The sequence below is a fragment of the Gigantopelta aegis genome, chromosome 10 (genome assembly GCF_016097555.1).
Source record: "Gigantopelta aegis isolate Gae_Host chromosome 10, Gae_host_genome, whole genome shotgun sequence".
Lineage (NCBI taxonomy): Eukaryota > Metazoa > Mollusca > Gastropoda > Neomphalida > Peltospiridae > Gigantopelta > Gigantopelta aegis.
The window spans coordinates 13,966,700-13,986,568 of NC_054708.1; the positions used below are offsets into that span (position 1 = coordinate 13,966,700).

The window sequence follows — 19,869 nt, forward strand, 5'->3', positions numbered from 1 at the left end:
ATCACTGAGGTTCATCCACAGTATGTCTTGTTTGCTATAACGTGATTTCACACTACTGACAGCTGCAATCACTGAGGTTCATCCATAGTCTGTCTTGTTTACTATAAAGTGATTTCAACCTACTGACAGCTGCATTCACTGAGGTTCATCCATAGTGTGTCTTGTGTACTATAAAGTGATTTCACACTACTGACAGCTGCATTCACTGAGGTTCATCCACAGTATTTCTTGTGTACTATAAAGTGATTTCACAAAACTGACAGCTGCATTCACTGAGATTCATCCACAGTATGTCTTGTGTACTATAAAGTGATTTCACACTACTGACAGCTGCATTCACTGAGGTTCATCCATAGTATGTCTTGTTTACTATAAGGTGATTTCACACAACTGACAGCTGCATTCACTGAGGTTCATCCACAGTACATGTATGTCTTGTTTACTATAAAGTGATTTCACACTACTGACAGCTGCATTCACTGAGGTTCATCCATAGTATGTCTTGTTTACTATAAAGTGATTTCACACTACTGACAGCTGCATTCACTGAGGTTTATCCATAGTGTGTCTTGTTTACTAGAAAGTGATTTCACACTACTGACAGCTGCATTCACTGAGATTCATCCACAGTACATGTATGTCTTGTTTACTATAAAGTGATTTCACACTACTGACAGCTGCAATCACTGAGGTTCATCTATAGTCTGTCTTGTTTGCTATAAAGTGATTTCACACTACTGACAGCTGCATTCACTGAGGTTCGTCGAAAGTGATTTCACACTACTGACAGCCTTTGATATACCAGTCATGGTGCACTGGCTGAAGCAAGACTAGAGAATGAATCAAACAGAAAAAGAGAGTAAAATACAATGTGTTTAACAAGAATGCTGCAGAACTACAGGGTATGTGTCTTGTTTACTATAAAGTGACTTCACACTACTGACAGCTGCATTCACTGAGGTTCATCCATAGTATGTCTTGTTTACTATAAAGTGATTTCACACTACTGACAGCTGCATTCACTGAGGTTCATCCATAGTCTGTCTTGTCTACTATAAAGTGTTTCACACTACTGACAGCTGCAATCACTGAGGTTCATCCATAGTGTGTCTTGTTTACTAGAAAGTGATTTCACACTACTGACAGCTGAATTCACTGAGATTCATCCACAGTATGTCTTGTGTACTATAAAGTGATTTCAACCTACTGACAACTGCATTCACTGAGGTTCATCCATAGTATGTCTTGTTTACAATAAGGTGATTTCACACACCTGACAGCTGCATTCACTGAGGTTCATCCACAGTACATGTATGTCTTGTTTACTATAAAGTGATTTCACACTACTGACAGCTGCATTCACTGAGGTTCATCCATAGTATGTCTTGTTTACTATAAAGTGATTTCACACTACTGACAGCTGCATTCACTGAGGTTCATCCATAGTGTGTCTTGTTTACTAGAAAGTGATTTCACACTACTGACAGCTGCATTCACTGAGATTCATCCACAGTACATGTATGTCTTGTGTACTATAAAGTGATTTCACACTACTGACAGCTGCATTCACTGAGGTTCATCCATAGTCTGTCTTGTTTACTAGAAAGTGATTTTACACTACTGACAGCTGCATTCACTGAGATTCATCCACAGTACATGTATGTCTTGTTTACTATAAAGTGATTTCACACTACTGACAGCTGCATTCACTGAGGTTCATCCATAGTCTGTCTTGTTTACTATAAGATGATTTCACACTACTGACAGCTGCATTCACTGAGGTTCATCCACAGTACATGTATGTCAACCCACTGGCGATGTCAGAGGCTGGACCCGTGGTAGGCGTGCCTGAACCTTTATTGGATATGGGCACGTAAATAGAGTTCCCATTCCCATTCCCATGTATGTCTTGTTTACTTTTAAGTGATTTCACACTAGTGACAGCTGCATTCACTGAGGTTCATCCATAGTCTGTCTTGTTTACTATAAAGTGATTTCACACTACTGACAGCTGCATTCACTGAGGTTCATCCAGTGTTTCTTGTTTACTATAAGGTGATTTCACACTACTGACAGCTGCATTCACTGAGGTTCATCAACAGTATATCTTGTTTACCATAAAGTGATTTCACACTACTGACAGCTGCATTCACTGAGGTTCATCCATAGTATGCCTTGTTTACTATAAAGTGATTTCACACTACTGACAGCTGCATTCACTGAGGTTCATCCATAGAGTTTCTTGTTTACTATAAAGTGATTTCACACTACTGACAGCTGCATTCACTGAGGTTCATCCATAGTATGTCTTGTTTACTATAAAGTGATTTCACACTACTGACAGCTGCATTCACTGAGGTTCATCCATAGTATGTCTTGTTTACTATAAAGTGATTTCACACTACTGACAGCTGCATTCACTGAGGTTCATCCATAGTATGTCTTGTTTGCTATAAACCGGCCTCGATGGCGTCGTGGTTAGGCCATCGGTCTACAGGCTGGTAGGTACTGGGTTCGGATCCCAGTCGAGGCATGGGATTTTTAAACCTGAGTGAGTGCTCTGCAAGGCTCAATGGGTAGGTGTAAACCACTTGCACCGACCAGTGATTCATAACTGGTTAAACAAAGGCCATGATTTGTGCTACAATGCCTGTGGGAAGAGCAAATAAAAGATCCCTTGCTGCCTGTCATAAAAGAGTAGCCTATGTGGCGACAGCGGGTTTCCTCTGAAAAACTGTGTCAGAAGGACTGTATGTTTGACATCCAATAGCCGATGATAAGATAAAAATTCAATGTGCTCTAGTGGCGTCGTTAAATAAACTAACTTTACTTCTTTTTTTTTTTTGCTATAAAACGATTTCACACTACTGACAGCTGCATTCACTGAGGTTCATCCATAGTATGTCTAGTTTACTATAAGGTGATTTCACACTACTGACAGCTGCAATCACTGAGGTTCATCCATAGTATGTCTTGTTTGCTATAAAGCGATGTCACACTACTGACAGCTGCATTCACTGAGGTTCATCCTAAGGTGTAACTATAAACCATGTTTCATTGATGTAGTACTTGTACTTTGTAAGAAATGGAGATGAACATGAAACTCAGACCTTGCCTTTTAAGGTGCGTGGGTGCGATCGCGCTCGTACAGCGCACATAATTTCAATTTGGCGAGTGTGAAAAATGACACACGTTACACTTAACAAACAGCGCACACAAAATAATTTTGTATATTGATTGCTACTAATTACCTTATGTAGCTGATAGAAAGATCTGTTTAATAATAACAAAAAAAAATGTTACAAGAATGATTTTAATATATGACTGGTACTTATCTTTGCTATACAAATTGGAAAACACAGGTTTAATAGACATTTTCAAAGACATACCAATCTGATCAAAACTTCTTTGCCTATTTAATTTATTATTAATTAGAAAGAGTCCACTTTTGTAAGGTAATAGATCACAACGTCTGATAAGGATAACTCATTTATACTGTTTATATAGTTATGACAAAAAGAGAAAAGGGATTGAATTAAATAGTGGCTTCTGTAGCCTACACAAATGAACTCGTTACGGAAATCAGCGAAGTCAGTAAAATTGTCTCGATTAGTTGATAACTGTTAGCCTACAAAGCTTACGTGAGGTCCTGAAAATGGCAATCATGTAATTTTATACTTTCTTTTACAAAACAAAAATGAAATTTAGACGGAATAATAAAATTAAAAAAAGGAAAAGAAATGATAATAGGTATATAGGAATAAGCCTAGGTATTTTTTTTACGTCAATTATTTTTCTTTTTTATCTTTTAAAAAAAATGAAATAAAACTTCCATTTAAACATTTGTATTTCAGCCAGAGGTTAATGAATGTGCAAATGTTATTTATATATGTATATATGTACACACTATAGTAACAGTAATCAATGATCATTGCCGACTAGTTATTTTTTGTTTTGTTTATTAGTAAGTCACAGACCATGTGACTGAACATGATTTGATGCGCAGTACTCTGTGGCATATTGACCAATCATAGCTATCAGGGTCAGATGATTTTTATTCTGCATGCACACACTGGTCTACTTGATAACTTATTACACATTGATGATGATGTCTAAAATAATAGGGGTTTTTTTAATTATCTTTATTATGGCATCCCACGTTTGGAACAAAATCCTTTGTAATGACAGATTTTGTCAGAGTTTGTATATTTTTTTATCAACAACATTGGGGCCGTTCTAGATCAATGACGTAATGCTGTTAGAGCCGTTCGTAACTTGTAGCGGTAGGTCAAATGGCATGTTACAAAATGTTGAGGGAGGGATTGGTGAATTAAAAATACCACGTGAAAGAATACCAATTGAAGTAATTGTAGGTCTACATTTCACGAGTTATTTAAAAATGTTTTAATAATATGAGTCGGTAGTGCACACCTGAGATGCTTGGGTCGTAGTTCATGAACCACTTCCTCAGAACCAGTGGGGTTTTCCCATCCTAACTATCCTAATCATATTCAATGTACATAATAATGAAATTCAAGACAAGTTGATTCCTATGTATGTTTAGCTGCACATTCATCAAGCTGTCTAACACTGAAAAGGTATATAAATAATTGTGTGCATTATAATTATCTGAATAGTACATATTATAACTAAAAAATCAAATTGTCATGTCACTAGCTAGATGACTAATCTTAAGATATTTAACAATTTGACTGGTACCATCATCTTCTGTCATATCACATTTGCATAATATTAGATGCAAAAACCAGTCTAGTGAGCTATGGCAATCACTCACCCTCCTGAACAGGTCTCAGATTTTATGATAAAGTACAATCAAGTACAATACAGAGTTACTTCCCTTCTATATATTTTTTTGTGGTACAAAAGTTAGTTACCATAAACATTTTAATAATTAAGCAAATTTACAGGTTTACTTTGATCATAAATCACAATGGACATTTTAAATGATCAATCACTGATTGGTATGTACAAACTAATGATCGATCACAAACTTTCATATGAATATCAATAATAGTAGAGCTGGATGGTATACCATATATACCGTTCGGTATCGGTATCGTGTCAATACTGATTTACCGTACCGAGCAAATTTCAAAATACAAAATTTTGCTGCAGAAAATTTTTCACCACCATTTAGTAAAGCACTAACAATATATCTAACGAACGCAAAATGGGTTGGGTATAATTCAGACGAGAGCTTTGTGTATGAAATTTAATTTTATTTAGATAAAATTAGTGGGCGAGTCTTAACTCAGGCGTGCATTTAAAGCAGAGAATACCGAAAATACCACTCAATATTGGTATAGTCACCAAAAACATACTGATATCGATACCGAACCTCGAATTTCAATAGCGCCCAGCTCTAAACAACAGGTATTATAGGTGAAGACAACTCACTCTTGCATCAGATTTTTGAGCTGCGTGTGGGACAATGACAGGAGCTTCCAACTCGGATGTGAGTATCTCTCCTCGGTTACCCAGAGTGAATACAGTTGACCTGTTCTTTAAATGAGGCTTCGATGAAAAAAAGCCTACATGATTTAAGGATCTAACAACGACAACAAATAAACTACTACTTCAGGTCTTGCCAGTGAAGAGGAGCCATCACCCTGGCTATCATCACTCCCCTCAGACTAGTTCAAGGAGAGTAATTTGTAGCTCCCCTTACAGGGTGTGCATTTTACGGTCGGGCGAGTCTAAATTCCGTGCATTTGTCACAGTGTATTATTTCGGAATATCCAAAATGAAATGCTTGTAAAATAAAAAAGCAGCCAAAAAAAAAGTGTTTTCTGGGGAAATTTGGGGCCAACCAGTCTATCAAAATAAAAAGTAGTTGGAACACTTTGGCTATTTCATTACCAGTAAGCAGCTACATTGGAAGTGCTCAATTGGGCGATCGCAATTCAGTGCAAACTATTATTAAAATCAAACCAATCAAGCAAAATTGAAACGAAAGCCCTATGTGGTTGTAGAAAATAGCTTCATCGTCCGTTCTATTGCATTGCATAAATTGCGTTCAACAGTGCTGCAATTGCACATGCATACTCTAATATCTGCCATCTTTAATTCTGCCCACACCACATCCAGGTCAGGAAGTGTTGGAATCCAGTCAGAGCTGAATGCGTCGTACATTTGGAATTCTATAGAATTGCCCAAGTAGCGTACCCATTGTGTCCGAATGTTTACATCGTTTGAACATGTGGTGTTGTAATTGTTTGTATGACAGTAATCTGATTAAAAAACAAACAAAATAATAATAAATAAATTAATTTAAAAAATGCAACAACACAGGTTTTTAAAAGTATTTATCGTGCAGTTCGTTATTTTGTTGGGGAGCCTGTTTCGGTATATGTAAAGACTACACAATAGTACATACATTTGGCAATTGCAGATGTTTGACATCATTGAAACTTGCATGGGGAAAGTAAATAAGTGTCTGTCACATTCACAGGGAAGACACTTCATGAAGTTTATCTCAGATCCATATGAACAGTATCGGGAGTGTGTGAATGTGTGTGTGTGTGTGGGAGGGGGGGCACAATCTCTAGTGCTGGGCATACTTTGTGGGATTTTTTTTTTTATAGATAGAGTTGAAAAAGTGTCGGTTTTTTATAGACAGACTTACTTAATGTGGTCACATTCATAGACATGTCCTAAAAATGAGATTAAATCAAGCAAAGAAATCAAGATAGAACTTAATCCACTCATAACACTGAGTTAACCATTCATTTACAAGCCAACTAATAAGACATTAAAATATTCATGTTCCAAAAAATGTGATTGGTTAGCATTGGTAAATTTGGTTGTCGAGAACACCATTTTGTAATTTGCCTGTAATTATTTATAAGTATTTTTATAAATAAGCACAAGCAAACATAAAAACATATATGTTTTGATTAAACACTGAACAGTTTTGTTTTGAAAAGTTCTGGCTGTAATCTAATCCACTAAATATTTCAGCTACCGAAATGGGTGACTTTCTTAATATTTATGGCTGATAAAACAGTTCTTGATGCTCAAGTGGGAAACTTGGCTATGTAACAGCTAAGTTAGTGCTCATTTGAAGGGTAGAACTGGTAATAAAAAGCTAGCTATTTGCATAACAACTACCTCTTTATAAACATTGATATACTTGGTAACCAAGATGCATATGCCCATTGAAACTGATCTCCTATGCCAAATACAATACTCTTTTCTTTTCTTTTTTAAAATTTCAAATTTGGGCTACTCAAAAATTGCATGGGCAAGTCGTTCTGACACAACCCAAATGTACATCCTGCCCTTACTATGTGAATATATGTTATTAATATGGTAATATTAACAAAAAAAGTTTTTTCAAATTTGTTCACGTTAAGGTCTGCAGCTTATTATAAATACTACAGGCATGCAATTTTTGTTTGGCTTAGGAAATGTTTAACATGGTAACACATTTAGAAACAAAATTTGCAAACTGCTAAGCATTTACATTGAAGGTGATACTCAATCCCGATTGAAATAATAATAATATAAAATAAAATCTACAATGGATGCTGATATTAAAGGATACTCTTTTTAGCTGTATCTTCTACTCCCATCAGGTCATCTTTCCCAGCCATCTCTTCAAACTGAAAATAACATTTGTTATCATATATTAGCTAGCATATGTAGTATATTCCAGTGTAATCAAAGTATGTGATGTTTTTCAGATCACATACTTTCAGAATTTGAAAACTTTGCAAAGGAGATGTAAATTTATTGAGATCACGGCACTATGTTTATTGATATTTAAGAATTTAATGTACTAAGGTGACACTTCACATTCTTATCTTAATTTATATACTTCTAGTGTAGGACAAAATATTTTTAATAATTTTTATCCTAAAGTGGGCGGGGACACAAGACACACCTCCCCCCCCCCCCCCCACACACACACACACCCCAGTTCCTATAGGCCTGAGAGAGAAATATTTTAGATTCTTCTCACTATCTGTATCAATTTTTATCCCCCTTGTCACACATTTTTCTTCAATGTAAACAAAAATACTTACATAAATTAGTTTTATTCATTATCCAAATTATGCTCCATTTTCTGATCTGTGTATGTGTGATCCAAAATGGAACTGGACTGCATCATAACTAGCATTACAATTAACTATCAAAATGTAAGACAATCATCATAATTATAGAGAAATATTCAATGTCAAGAATCAATTTAAAAAAGATTGGCCTTACCTGCAATTTCATCAGCCTACTGGAGTAGCCCTTGAAGTAGGAATAGTAGATTTTACTCATCGTGTCTATGTATTCATCTCTCACTTCCTTCGCCACATGTCTCTCATTAGCCATTAAGAATTCGTTGAAAAACCTAAAACACATGTATAAATAAATATTATTATACGAGCGTGTGTGTCATACTGATTTTACGAAAGAGTGTCAGGTTTCTGTATTGCCCGAGTGAGAGCGAGGGTAACATATAAATCTTTCGTAAAATCAGTACAACACAAATGTGAGTGTAATAATTTCTTTATTATTCATATTATTGTTATTTTTTATGAATAACAAGGGCCGTCTCAAAATGTTTTAACCACAACTAGAAGGAGACAACAAAATTATGTCATATTTCACATGCACAGTCTGAACTAGGACTGGAGAAGCAATGTCATGTTATGACGTCGCTTCTCAAAATCACATCATTACACTTGTTATTACACGTGTGCTTTGTATGGTTTTTATTAACTCGGTTATGTTGAACTATGTGGATAATAAATATAATTATTAAATATGTTCCACAATTTAAAAAAAACCTCAGTTTAGTATTTGTTTGTATAATTGGCATTGATTAAAAAAAATGTCAGCAGCTATTAGTTGTTAAATATGAATCTCTTGTTAGCAATAAAATTTTGTCGATAAACCTTTAAAAAACAAAGCCATATTAAAGATGTTCCACAAACTCAAATCTTCTAAGACCGTTTGCATAATTATAAGAAAAAGGAAGGAAGAAAGGAATGTTTATCAGATGTCAAACCTATTGTAACTGGGACTTTTGATTTAAAACAGAATACTTTACAATAGAACGACACTCCAGCAGATTATTTAATCAGCAGCCAGTGGGTGTGTAACTTATGGTATTACAGTAGCACTGGGGGTAGAGAATCAAAGTAGTTAAAAGTTTGTTTTGTTTAAAAAGAAAAAAATGCTTTACTTAATGACGCACTCAACACATTTTATTTATGGTTATATGGCGTCAAACATATGGTGAAGGACCACACTGATAATAAGAGAGGAAACCCGCTGTCGCCACTTCATGGGCTACTCTTTTCGATTAGCAGCAAGGGATCTTTTATATGCACTATCCCACAGACAGGGTAGTACATACCACGGCCTTTGATATACCAGTCGTTGGTGCACTGGCTGGAACGAGAAATAGCCCACCAATGGTAATCGATCCCACACCGACCGTGCATCGAGTGAGCGCTGTACCACTGGGCTACGTCCCGCCCCTGTTTTGTTTAATGACACCACTAGAGCACACTGATGTATTAATCATCAGCTATTGGGTGTCCGTGTCCACAATTTTATATTTCTGACAGTGTTAACAGAAAACCCAGTACATTCTTCCATTATCAGCAAGGGATCTTTTATATGCTTTCCCACAAGCAGGATGGAACATACCACGGCCTTTGATTTACCAGTCGTAAGGCAATGGTTAGGACAGGAAAATCTCAATCAGAAAATGGGTTCACTGAGTGGGTTCATTCATATGTAATGATTTCTATGTATATCATGGGATGATGTGATATTAACATTATAACAATACAAATAAATAGAGGTTATTACCCTTGTGTGTTTTCGGTATCATCAATATCATATATTAGGAATACAAACTGTATTATGCAAGATTCTGTCGAGCATAATAGATAATTTTTATTCCTAATATATGATATTGATGACACTAAAACACACAAGGGTAATAATCTCTTTATAATATAATCTCAAGCTTAGTACAACATATTATTGTAAACTGTATATGCAACTATAATTCCATTCAGCCATCAGTTGATATTCAAATGACGTATGAATATGTAATGCGGTGTAGTTTTGAATGGGAATGCAGAGCTCACGCTGCCGGTAGCCAAATTAGCCATTGGCTAATTTTTACCAAAAATGGCTAATAAAATTTACAAGTGGCTAAAATTTTGGCTAAGCCGTTTTCTATCTTCTAATATGAACAAACGGTTACATAATCTATCCGACACCTAAAACATAATAATAATGCCAAATATTCAATTAGAGTAATAGCGATCTCGCAACCGGTTAATGAGAAACAATGTCATCCAGAATACAACATAATGATGTTTGCTTATTTTAATAATCACTATTATTAATTTTCACTGCATGTATTCAACATGTATTAAAGCAATAAAAAAAAGTTTGTTTTATTTAACGACACCACTAGAGCACATTAATATTTTATCTTATCATCAACTTATAGAGGAAACCCGCTGTCACCACATGGGCTACTCTTTTACGACAGGCAGCAAGGGATCTTTTATTTGCGCTTCCCACAGGCAGGATAGCACAAACCATGGCCTTTGTTGAACCAGTTATGGATCACTGGTCGGCGCAAGTAGTTTACACCTACCTATTGAGCCTTGCGGAGCACTCACTCAGGGTTTGGAGTTGGTATCTGGATTAAAAATCCCATGCCTCGACTGGGATCCGAACCCAGTACCTACCAGCCTGTAGACCGATGGCCTAACCACGATGCCACCTAGGCTGGTCGTATAAAAGCAAAGTCTGAAAGATCTGTAGCTTATTATTATAACTTTGTAAAGTCTTTGAACCAAAGTAATAAAAACAGACTGATAATGCATGTCAATTTGAATATAGATGCTATTTCAGGGCCGAAAGACAAGTAGGCTATCCCAAGGGCTGAGTTCAGCCAGACCAAATGGACACGTCGGGAACCAATCAAATAGTTTGAGAACATTAGAAGAACATTCGTTGGCTGAACGTAGGCCTGCTCTCAGTGTGTATATATGTCACGCTGAGACCCACATGTCCAGTGACAACGTTGCGGACAGTAAACAATATGATTACACACAAGTAAATCTTGATGTAAATTTGTAAAAAAAAAACAATACTTGTTCGCATCAATAAATACTTAACTGCAGTTTCATTTATTTCCTTTGACTTTGTTAATTTCACACCCATGGTCAAGAGCACGCATGCAGATCACGATCGCGGGAAATGAATACGCAGTATTTATACAAATTGCAGTTAAACGTACACTGAATAAAATTAGGTTACAATAATCATATTTGTTAGATATAAATTTGTAAGACTGTGAAGTGACATCTAATGAGTTAGGTGGATTTTAAAAAGACTGTAAATTTTAATTTAATGTAATTTTTGTTTTTATATATATTTTTTAAATAATTGGAATAGTTGTAATAACGTGAAGTTGGCATTCTTAGCCTAAGTATTTCACAAGCTGAAATCAACAACAAGTGTTTAACATGACACTGAAATCAACAATAGCAACAAAAAGACCATAAATTTTAATGTTTAAATTTTTTTTTAATAAATGAAAGAGTTGTAATAACGTGAAGTCAGCATTCTTAGCCTAGGTATTTTACAAGCTGAAATCAACAACAAGCATTTAACATGACACTGAAATAAAAAATAACAATGCCAGATATCCGTACATTAAAAAACTAGTGCATCCTGTTTTTGTTTATTTGAGAATGCTGACAACTTTCAATGTAAACTTGTTATTGACATGTTTTGTCTGACGCCTGTTGATGTATACCTCAATTCTAAAGTGTTGCTGTAGTACGTTTGCTTACATGTCAATAAACATAGTGCTTTGACCGTATTAATGTACATTTAAGCAAAGTTATCAAATTCTGAAAGTATGTGATGTGAAAAATATTACAGTGGATAAGATACCTATTATTTGATAAAACAATGTATTACCTGAACTTAAGCATTGTGTTTTGTGATATCTGGTAGTTGGACATAGGCTTGCGAAAGGAGTTGATCTTCTGGAGGAGAAATTCTCTGATCTTTGCAATTGCCTAAAATATACCAAGAAATAAAATCTCACACTTGCAGTTTACAGAAATATATGTTTATAATATATTAATAGTATGTTGTCAAGATCAGTTCTGAATTAATATTTTGTAGGCTCTAATCCATAGGCCCCATAAATTAAATATATTTGGTAACTTATTGGTTGTGGTGGTTATTAGTAATGTTCTGATTAATCAAGCATTGCTTGCTTGAGGCACCTGAGCAATCGAGTACAAGTTTCATGATTATGTACAACCAGGTACAATACAGTTACTTCCCTTCCAGTTCTGTAGTACTTGGTGCACAAATGATACACGAGGATATGAAATAATACTGAAAATATACATGTATAAATATTTAAATTATTTTGATCTGCTAAAGTTAATTAAATATTACTGGATAAGAGAAAAACCACATATTAATAAATTTTTAGCATAAAATAGCAAACAGATTTAGTACCATAAAGTATACTGGTATTGCACATTTTAACAGATTTAATGATTTTTAGCATAGTGACTATAACCTAGTACCAGTCTCCATTAAACACTTAACAATTTTCCATTGGCTTGACATAAAAAAACCAAAAAGAGTGCAAGGTTGCAAATTACATGATGTCCGGGTAAAGGAGATATAATAAATGTAAGTAGAAATATGATAATAATCAGCACGTTGTATTGTTACTGTTACTGTATCTAACAGTTCAGGGCTCGAACTTAGTTGAGATATGAACTGCCATAGGTCGGGAGCATCACTAATGGCATAAAACTGCCGTCGGTAAAGCTTCTCAATAATGGCAAAATGTGTACACTATCTGCCAGTGTATAACATTTGTACATTTAAAATATGTCTACACACAGTAAAATAACCTTTCAGTCATATTTATTTGCTGCAAAAATCACTTTTGAAAATTACTGTCTGTGGGTCATTCACCCATGGCAATTAAAACAAAAATTGCTATGGGAGACAGTCTTAAGTTTGAGCTCTGGAGTTAAATGTAAGGGAGGAAACTATGCATGTGTGAATTATTAGACAAACAGCAGTTATTGTCCTTTTATTTGACATAGAACTTTCCAGCATTGTATTGAAAACAAGAGAGGAGTAAAAATAACATTATTTGGTCCTAAACTTTTTATGAAACCAGCACCTTATTTTCACTATAAAATAGATTATTTTATTTGATACCAGTACATGAATTTAAAATATGCATATTAAATTCAAAATTTAAGTTATTTGTAGTAACTCAAAATATGTTCTTTTTAGTAAACTTACTGTAAAATGTTATTTTGTAATAAACTATTAATATTAAGACGCCGTTTTCAATTATCAACTTTTACATGAGACTGTGGAGAGGGTTAATGATAGATTTTGCTTGTAAATGTGAATGGCGCTGAACGTAAAATGTTATTTGTAATAAACTTAAAATACACCGAAATCTCTCTAAACCGGACATCCATGGTCCCAAGTAAAAAGTCTAGTTTTAAGAGGTATCCAGTTTAGAGAGGTTCTGTTATGTACTTATATTAAAAAAGGGACCACGAAAAGTGTCCAGTTTTGAGAGAATTCTGGTTTACCAAGGTCTGGTTTGGAAGGGATTCACTGTATGTTATTTGTATTAAACTAAAACATTTAATTTGAATTAAATTTACAAGAACCTTCATTTTGAGTTTATCAAGAATGTCCTTCACGTCTTGACAGGACCTGGCGTCGCGGAAACTCTGCTCCTTCACAAAGTTGATCTTGTGATTCAGCTCGTGTAGCTGTTCGAGGAATTCACGATCAGTAACCGGGCTATCCAAAATGTGACTGAAATATGAACACCGTATTATGCTTGACACGTACAGGGCACAATATTTCATGAGAACTGTTGTTCTGTTCGCATATCAGTTATGCAACTTTAAAATCACGAGAACCGCCAATCGGTTAAGTGGTGAACAATTACATTCTAAAATTAAAAGTACCATATATCAGTAATGAAACTGAAAATGAGTTTTATGTTTTTAAATACATTTGAATCACCAATGTAGCACATAACCGTAGTTGAAGTGTTTTAGGATTAGGTAGGCCTAACTAAACTGAACAATCAGTTACCCAAGTAAAACTCACATGAACTGATTTCCGGTTACCTAAGATTTTCAAATATTGTCCCCTGCATGTATACAAAAAAAGCATGATATTAGGTTTTGTGGAGATTAACTGTTTACAAAGGACAAACTGAAATCGTAAAAGGAACAAATTTTTAAGTAATAAAACAAAACAACCCATCCCCCTCCAAATTTAGAGGCAAATATACCTGGAGAATCTTAATTCAATCATTGTTTGATACTTGTATGAGTTGGGACTCATAGATGGGCTTTTGTTAACTCTAGATTCCGATATCATCAAAGTAGGTCACAGTCAACCAAGAAGATTTCTGAATTTCACTTATTTTGAATGGAATGAAACAATTCACCAACTTACTAGCATTTTTTCGTAACAGACTTTTTTTCTTTTTTTTATTGTAAAACTTGTGAATTTATTTCACAGGTAAGAAGACCATGGTTGATGTTTTATTCACGTAACAGAGAATATATATATACTTCACTAAATAAACTTAAGAACCCCAAAATAAGAAAACCCCTTTTGAGTACTTACGTAATCATACTTTCAGGAATTACCATTTCATCCACAAACTGACTTAATTCACCTCGAATAGCCTAAAGTGACAAATAAATGGATAAAAAACTATATAAAGCAGTCATATTATAGTAAAAAGAATAGTTCTAGTGTACCCTACCTTAATATATTGTATAAGCCAACTCTCCTCAGGAAAATATTTCTAGACTTTAAAAGTTAGCTTATACATAGCAATATATTATATTGTAATAAGGTAAGTTATTGGATATTTTAAAATATGTAATAAATTCCTATTGGAGGCAAGGGGAAATAATCTTATGTGACTGAACAACATCTTCAAAATATAATTAAACAAGCATTCTGAGAGTGCTACTAAAGCAATGCATGTCCACAACCGGGCCTAACAAATTTGCATATCTGCTACATCCAAGGGCCATAACTCTATGAAAAAAATTGGTAAATCGCCAAGAAAATCAAACTTCATCTGTAACAATACATGATAAAGCTATACACATCATTTCAACTCAATATCTTGAGGCATTGCAAAAAAGGTCAGGAAAACAAATTGCTTACGTTCAAGGGCCATAACTCTATCAAACATGGGTAAATCTGCCATGAAAATCAAACTTAATCTGTAACAGTACATGATAAAGCTATACACAAAATTACAGCTGAATATCTCAAGGCATTGTGAAAAGATCATCTGAAAAACTATGTGGGACACACAGACAGACAGAAGAACAGACAGAAAAATGGAGATAAAATCTATAGCCCATCCAGTTGGACAGGTAGGGGACTAATAAGTTTGTATTATTTGTATTAAAAAAACAAATGGCTTTGAACTCTTAAACATTGTAATGATGATAGTACTTAAACACAAACGTCTAACTAAAACACTGATATTATTAAATAAAGTCCAATTAAATCATTCAAAAGCTCTGTCTGTCTGTCTGTCTGTCTCTCTCTCTCTCTCTCTCTCTCTCTCTCTCTCTCTCTCTCTCTCTCTCTCTCTCTCTCTCTCTCTCTCTCTCTCTCTCTCTGTTTCTCTCTCTCACTCTCACCTCTCACTCTACCTCTCTGTCTCTCGGTCTCAAATATTCTCTGTCAAACAGATATGAACAAAATATATACATGTATTTAAAATGGGTAATGAGGTGTTTTTATTATTGCCTGTTAGCTGATTTCAATAGCTAAAGTAAAGATAACAAGTATTCTTGTGTGGGAAGAAAGAAATGGTCATATTTAACAGTCTGACTGACTTGTCGGTTCTTCAGCTTGACGTTCATGGCAATAGACTGGTCCTGTAATGTCTGAATCTCATTACTGATGCTGCTCAGGTCTCCCTGGAAACCATTCAGCATTTGCTCCATTCTCTAGAAAATAACAAAACTGACATTTACAAAATGAAATGTATTTAAAGACACTGAAAAACATGAATGACTGTATGCAATAATAAATGAACCAATGCACTATTAATGGTGAAAAATTCATACTTGTGCTTTAAATTAAGGTATAATACAAAGAAAACAGCAACAACTCCACCCAACGTCCCCTCAAAAAGCATCCCTAATTCTATAGTTAAATTATACTAGATACAATTTGACTAAACCTGTAGATATGTGTTAAATTAAACAAATATGTTACAGACAGGGTATGCATTTGAAAGGCTATCTGGTATCACTATTTGTTATCACTTGTTGTGAAAGACCAAAAGGCAATTAGAGAAATGTTATCCAACCATTAACCAAAAATGTTCGACCTTTTTTTTGGAGTCACACCATCACTTGGTGAACACCCATATCAAATACATATCAGTTGTGAAGGAATCATAGTCACTTCGTACCCTAGTAATATCGTACCATGTTGCCTGGTCATTTCGTACCCTAGTCATTTTGTACCATTGCAAAGTCATTTCATACCCTAGTTATTTCGTACCATTGTGAAAAGTCATTTCGTACCCTAGTCATTTCATACCAGTATATAGAAAATGAATCGACCATAGCATAAAAGCAGTGTTGTTGGGATTTTTAAAACTTTATTTGAACAGTTTGAAATTTAGAACACATTACTGCGCAGTATATCGCTATTGATAACCATAATACCTGTCAACTGTTATTTCCATTTGACCTGACAAGAGCTGTATTTGGTATTTACTACTAACTGTCAACTTCGATGTTTTGTGAAATTGGCTCCAATTGACCAAAGTGCACTTTTTATATTCACAATTAATAAATATGCTAATAATATTAAATATGAAAACAAAATTCAGTTACCAGTTGAAATGGCCAAATATTACTTATTTGCATCTCATTAAACCATTAACAACCATTAAAAACATTAACTACCCTATCGATTGCCAAATTGGAGAAAACTTGAGTGTTTTCTCTTTTATAGATACATTACCTGTCCTCAAGATTCATCCCGCCCGGGCCTCCCCGCTTCCTGTTCTCCGTGCGATGCGCTCAGGGAAAAAGAAGGAAGTTACAGTCATGTGACCGGAACTAGAGAGCAGTATGCAGTAGAAGAATTTAGGCCATCCCATTGGCTGTTGGGATGTTCGGACCAGACCACTTGCGTGGGGGGGAGGTGCACTTGTTTGAGGACAGGTAATGTATCTATAAAAGAGAAAACACTCAAGTTTTCTCCATTTCTATAGACATTACCTGTCCTCAAACAAGTGCAGCATTCAACAGATGGTGGTGGGTGCCGAGATCCGTAGATGCTTGTGATAACTCCCCAACCGGAAAGAGGCTGACTAGTGGAAGAATAAGGCCAACCTTGGTAAGCCCTCATCCTAGGGATGCCCGTCACAGACCAATGCAGGTGATGTTAGTAACAACAACCAGAATGGTGGCATCCGTCAGCAGTGGCAGGTACGGCTCCTAGAACACATGGACCAGGAGGCGGAAGCCACATCTCATGCTGGTTCTGACAGGGTGGGAAGACGTAGCCACCAGGGATGCAGGTGTTAGGTAACCCTCACGTATTGAAGTGTTATAGTTTTTTCAATAACAAGCGACAACCTAATGAGGTGCATCCGTCAGAACATTGAACAAAACAAGACCCCCGAGTGTTTTCTGTCTAGTACACCAAAGATCTGTTAGTTCAATAACGACAACCAATAACCACATGCAGTGCAGGGTAAAGGTTATCGAGACAAAAGTTCCGGCACCAGTACGTGAACTGTGCAAAAGAACAAAAGTCTAAGCAATCCTCATCTGTCTATTCGATGGACATCTCGGTATGCAGCCCAGAATCAGACAGACATCAACGGCGACGAGGACGGCTTGTATTCAACAGAGTCTGTGCAGCAAAACAACCGGACCCAGATGATGGAACCCCTCAACGTCTTCTGTGGAGACATCCCTCAGATAATAGTTGGCGAAGATGGAGTCCGTAGCCCAGAACCAACCAGTGATAATGTGCTGAATGGGTGTGTTGCAGTGCAGGGACATCGTGGCAGCAAAAGGCACGGAGTTCATGCGGATTAGAAGCAGACGGAGCAGGTAAACCCTCCTTCTGATAGGCGGTCAGGATAGAAGACCGGATCCAGGTGGCCACCGTGTTCTTGGTAAGGTCCCTCAACCGACTCTGGTTACAGGAAAGGAAAAGTCTTTTGCGATGTTGTCGAAAAGATCTGGTCCTCTCGATGTACTGGTGCAGGGCTCTGACAGGGCACAACGCCAAGTCCTCAACGTCCGCCGGACCAACGATAGAGGAGAGGGCCTGCACAACATACGAACGAGGCGCTTGGTCTGGTAACTGATTCTTTGCAACAAAGTTCATGAGTAACCCCAAGTTGACTGCACGCCGATCTTGGTGAAAACGTACCAAGTCTACATCAAGAGCATGGAGTTCTGAGACACAGGCAGCCGTGGCAAAACCGAGTAAAAACACCGTCTTCCGCATCAAGTCTTGCAGGGAAGAGGATTCGATCGGCTCATAAGGTGCGGTCGATAACGCTCGTAACACCAGATTCAGGTCTTGGTGGCCGAAACCGGTGTACTTGATCATCAAGGCGAAACCCTTTGATCATCTTATGGATCTCAGGAATACCCGATAACTTCGTTCCAGTAGCGACATCACGAACAGTAGCGATGACCGAAACGTACCCAGCGATGGTAGACCCCTTTAATCGTAAAGTGGTCCGCAGATACAGCCAAAAAACCCAGCAAGACGAAGTATCTGGATCGTCTGAGGTTTGAGGTTTTGCCGGACACACCCTCGGTGAAAGCAAAGCCATCTGACGTTGTAAGCCACAGTAGTAGATGATCTGTGCGCTTTCAAAATGGCCGCCGTAGACTGTGAAGAAAAACCTTTCTTTCTCAAACTCTTGGCGATAAAAGTCCACGCGTGCAGTTGGAACAACTGCGGACGTGGATGGTATAGTCTTGACGTGGGATGCAGCAACAGATGATCCCAGTCTGGCAGCGGTAAAGGATGTGGATCGGCAAGACATATTAGATCTGGATACCACATCCTGGATGGCCACATTGGAGCAATGAGTAACAGGCGACAATGGTACAGCTGAAACCTCTGAAGCACCCTTGGAAGGAGGATTCGTGGAGGAAAAGCGTACGCGTCCATCTGTTCCCAGCTGATGGCCAAGGCGTCGAGATCCAGAGCTTCGGGATCCAGCACCGGAGACACGTAAACCCTCAGCTGATGGTTGAATCGTGTGGCGAAGAGATCGATGTTTGGTGTCCAAAGTCTGTCGCACACCCATCGAAACGCTTCGGGATGGAGCATCCATTCCGTCGGCTGTGGAGACGACGGCCGAGACAGTGTGTCGACTAGTACATTGGAAACCCCTGGAATATGGCGAGCCCGAAGTTGCAACGGAATCTCGTCAACCAGCTTGTAGAGACGATAAGTCAACTGCAGCAGACTGCTGGAGTGGGTTCCGCCCTGACGGTTGATATAAGCCACCGCGGTAGTACTGTCTGTGGGCTACCATGAGAGAGGCGCCTGACAGCATCTCTCGCCAATGAAAGATGACGTAACTGACAACATCTCCAACAGGTTGATGTGTAGATCGGCTTCATCTGGAAACCACAGCCACCAACAGGGACTGGACTGCAAGGCGACTGGTAACCGGATCAGCAAATCTGCGTTATTGTACTGAATGCATGGATTCAGAAACAAACTGGATACCGCGACCTCTAAGCATAAAATGTTGCG

The 19,869-nt window shown here is 36.9% G+C and overlaps 1 protein-coding gene across 1 annotated transcript in view; it reads right to left on the bottom strand.

Moving 5' to 3' along the window:
• The window catches only part of LOC121383487 (vacuolar protein sorting-associated protein 52 homolog), a 42,092-nt gene that overhangs the window by 13,435 nt on the left and 8,788 nt on the right, over positions 1-19,869 (bottom strand). The window contains exons 6-12 of the mRNA XM_041513560.1: positions 15,948-16,061; positions 14,707-14,768; positions 13,728-13,878; positions 11,980-12,080; positions 8,233-8,365; positions 7,568-7,625; positions 5,419-5,552 (exon numbers count right to left, since the gene is read on the bottom strand). Coding sequence (XP_041369494.1) covers positions 5,419-5,552; positions 7,568-7,625; positions 8,233-8,365; positions 11,980-12,080; positions 13,728-13,878; positions 14,707-14,768; positions 15,948-16,061 — 753 coding nt within the window. The remainder of the gene's footprint in view (positions 1-5,418; positions 5,553-7,567; positions 7,626-8,232; positions 8,366-11,979; positions 12,081-13,727; positions 13,879-14,706; positions 14,769-15,947; positions 16,062-19,869) is intronic.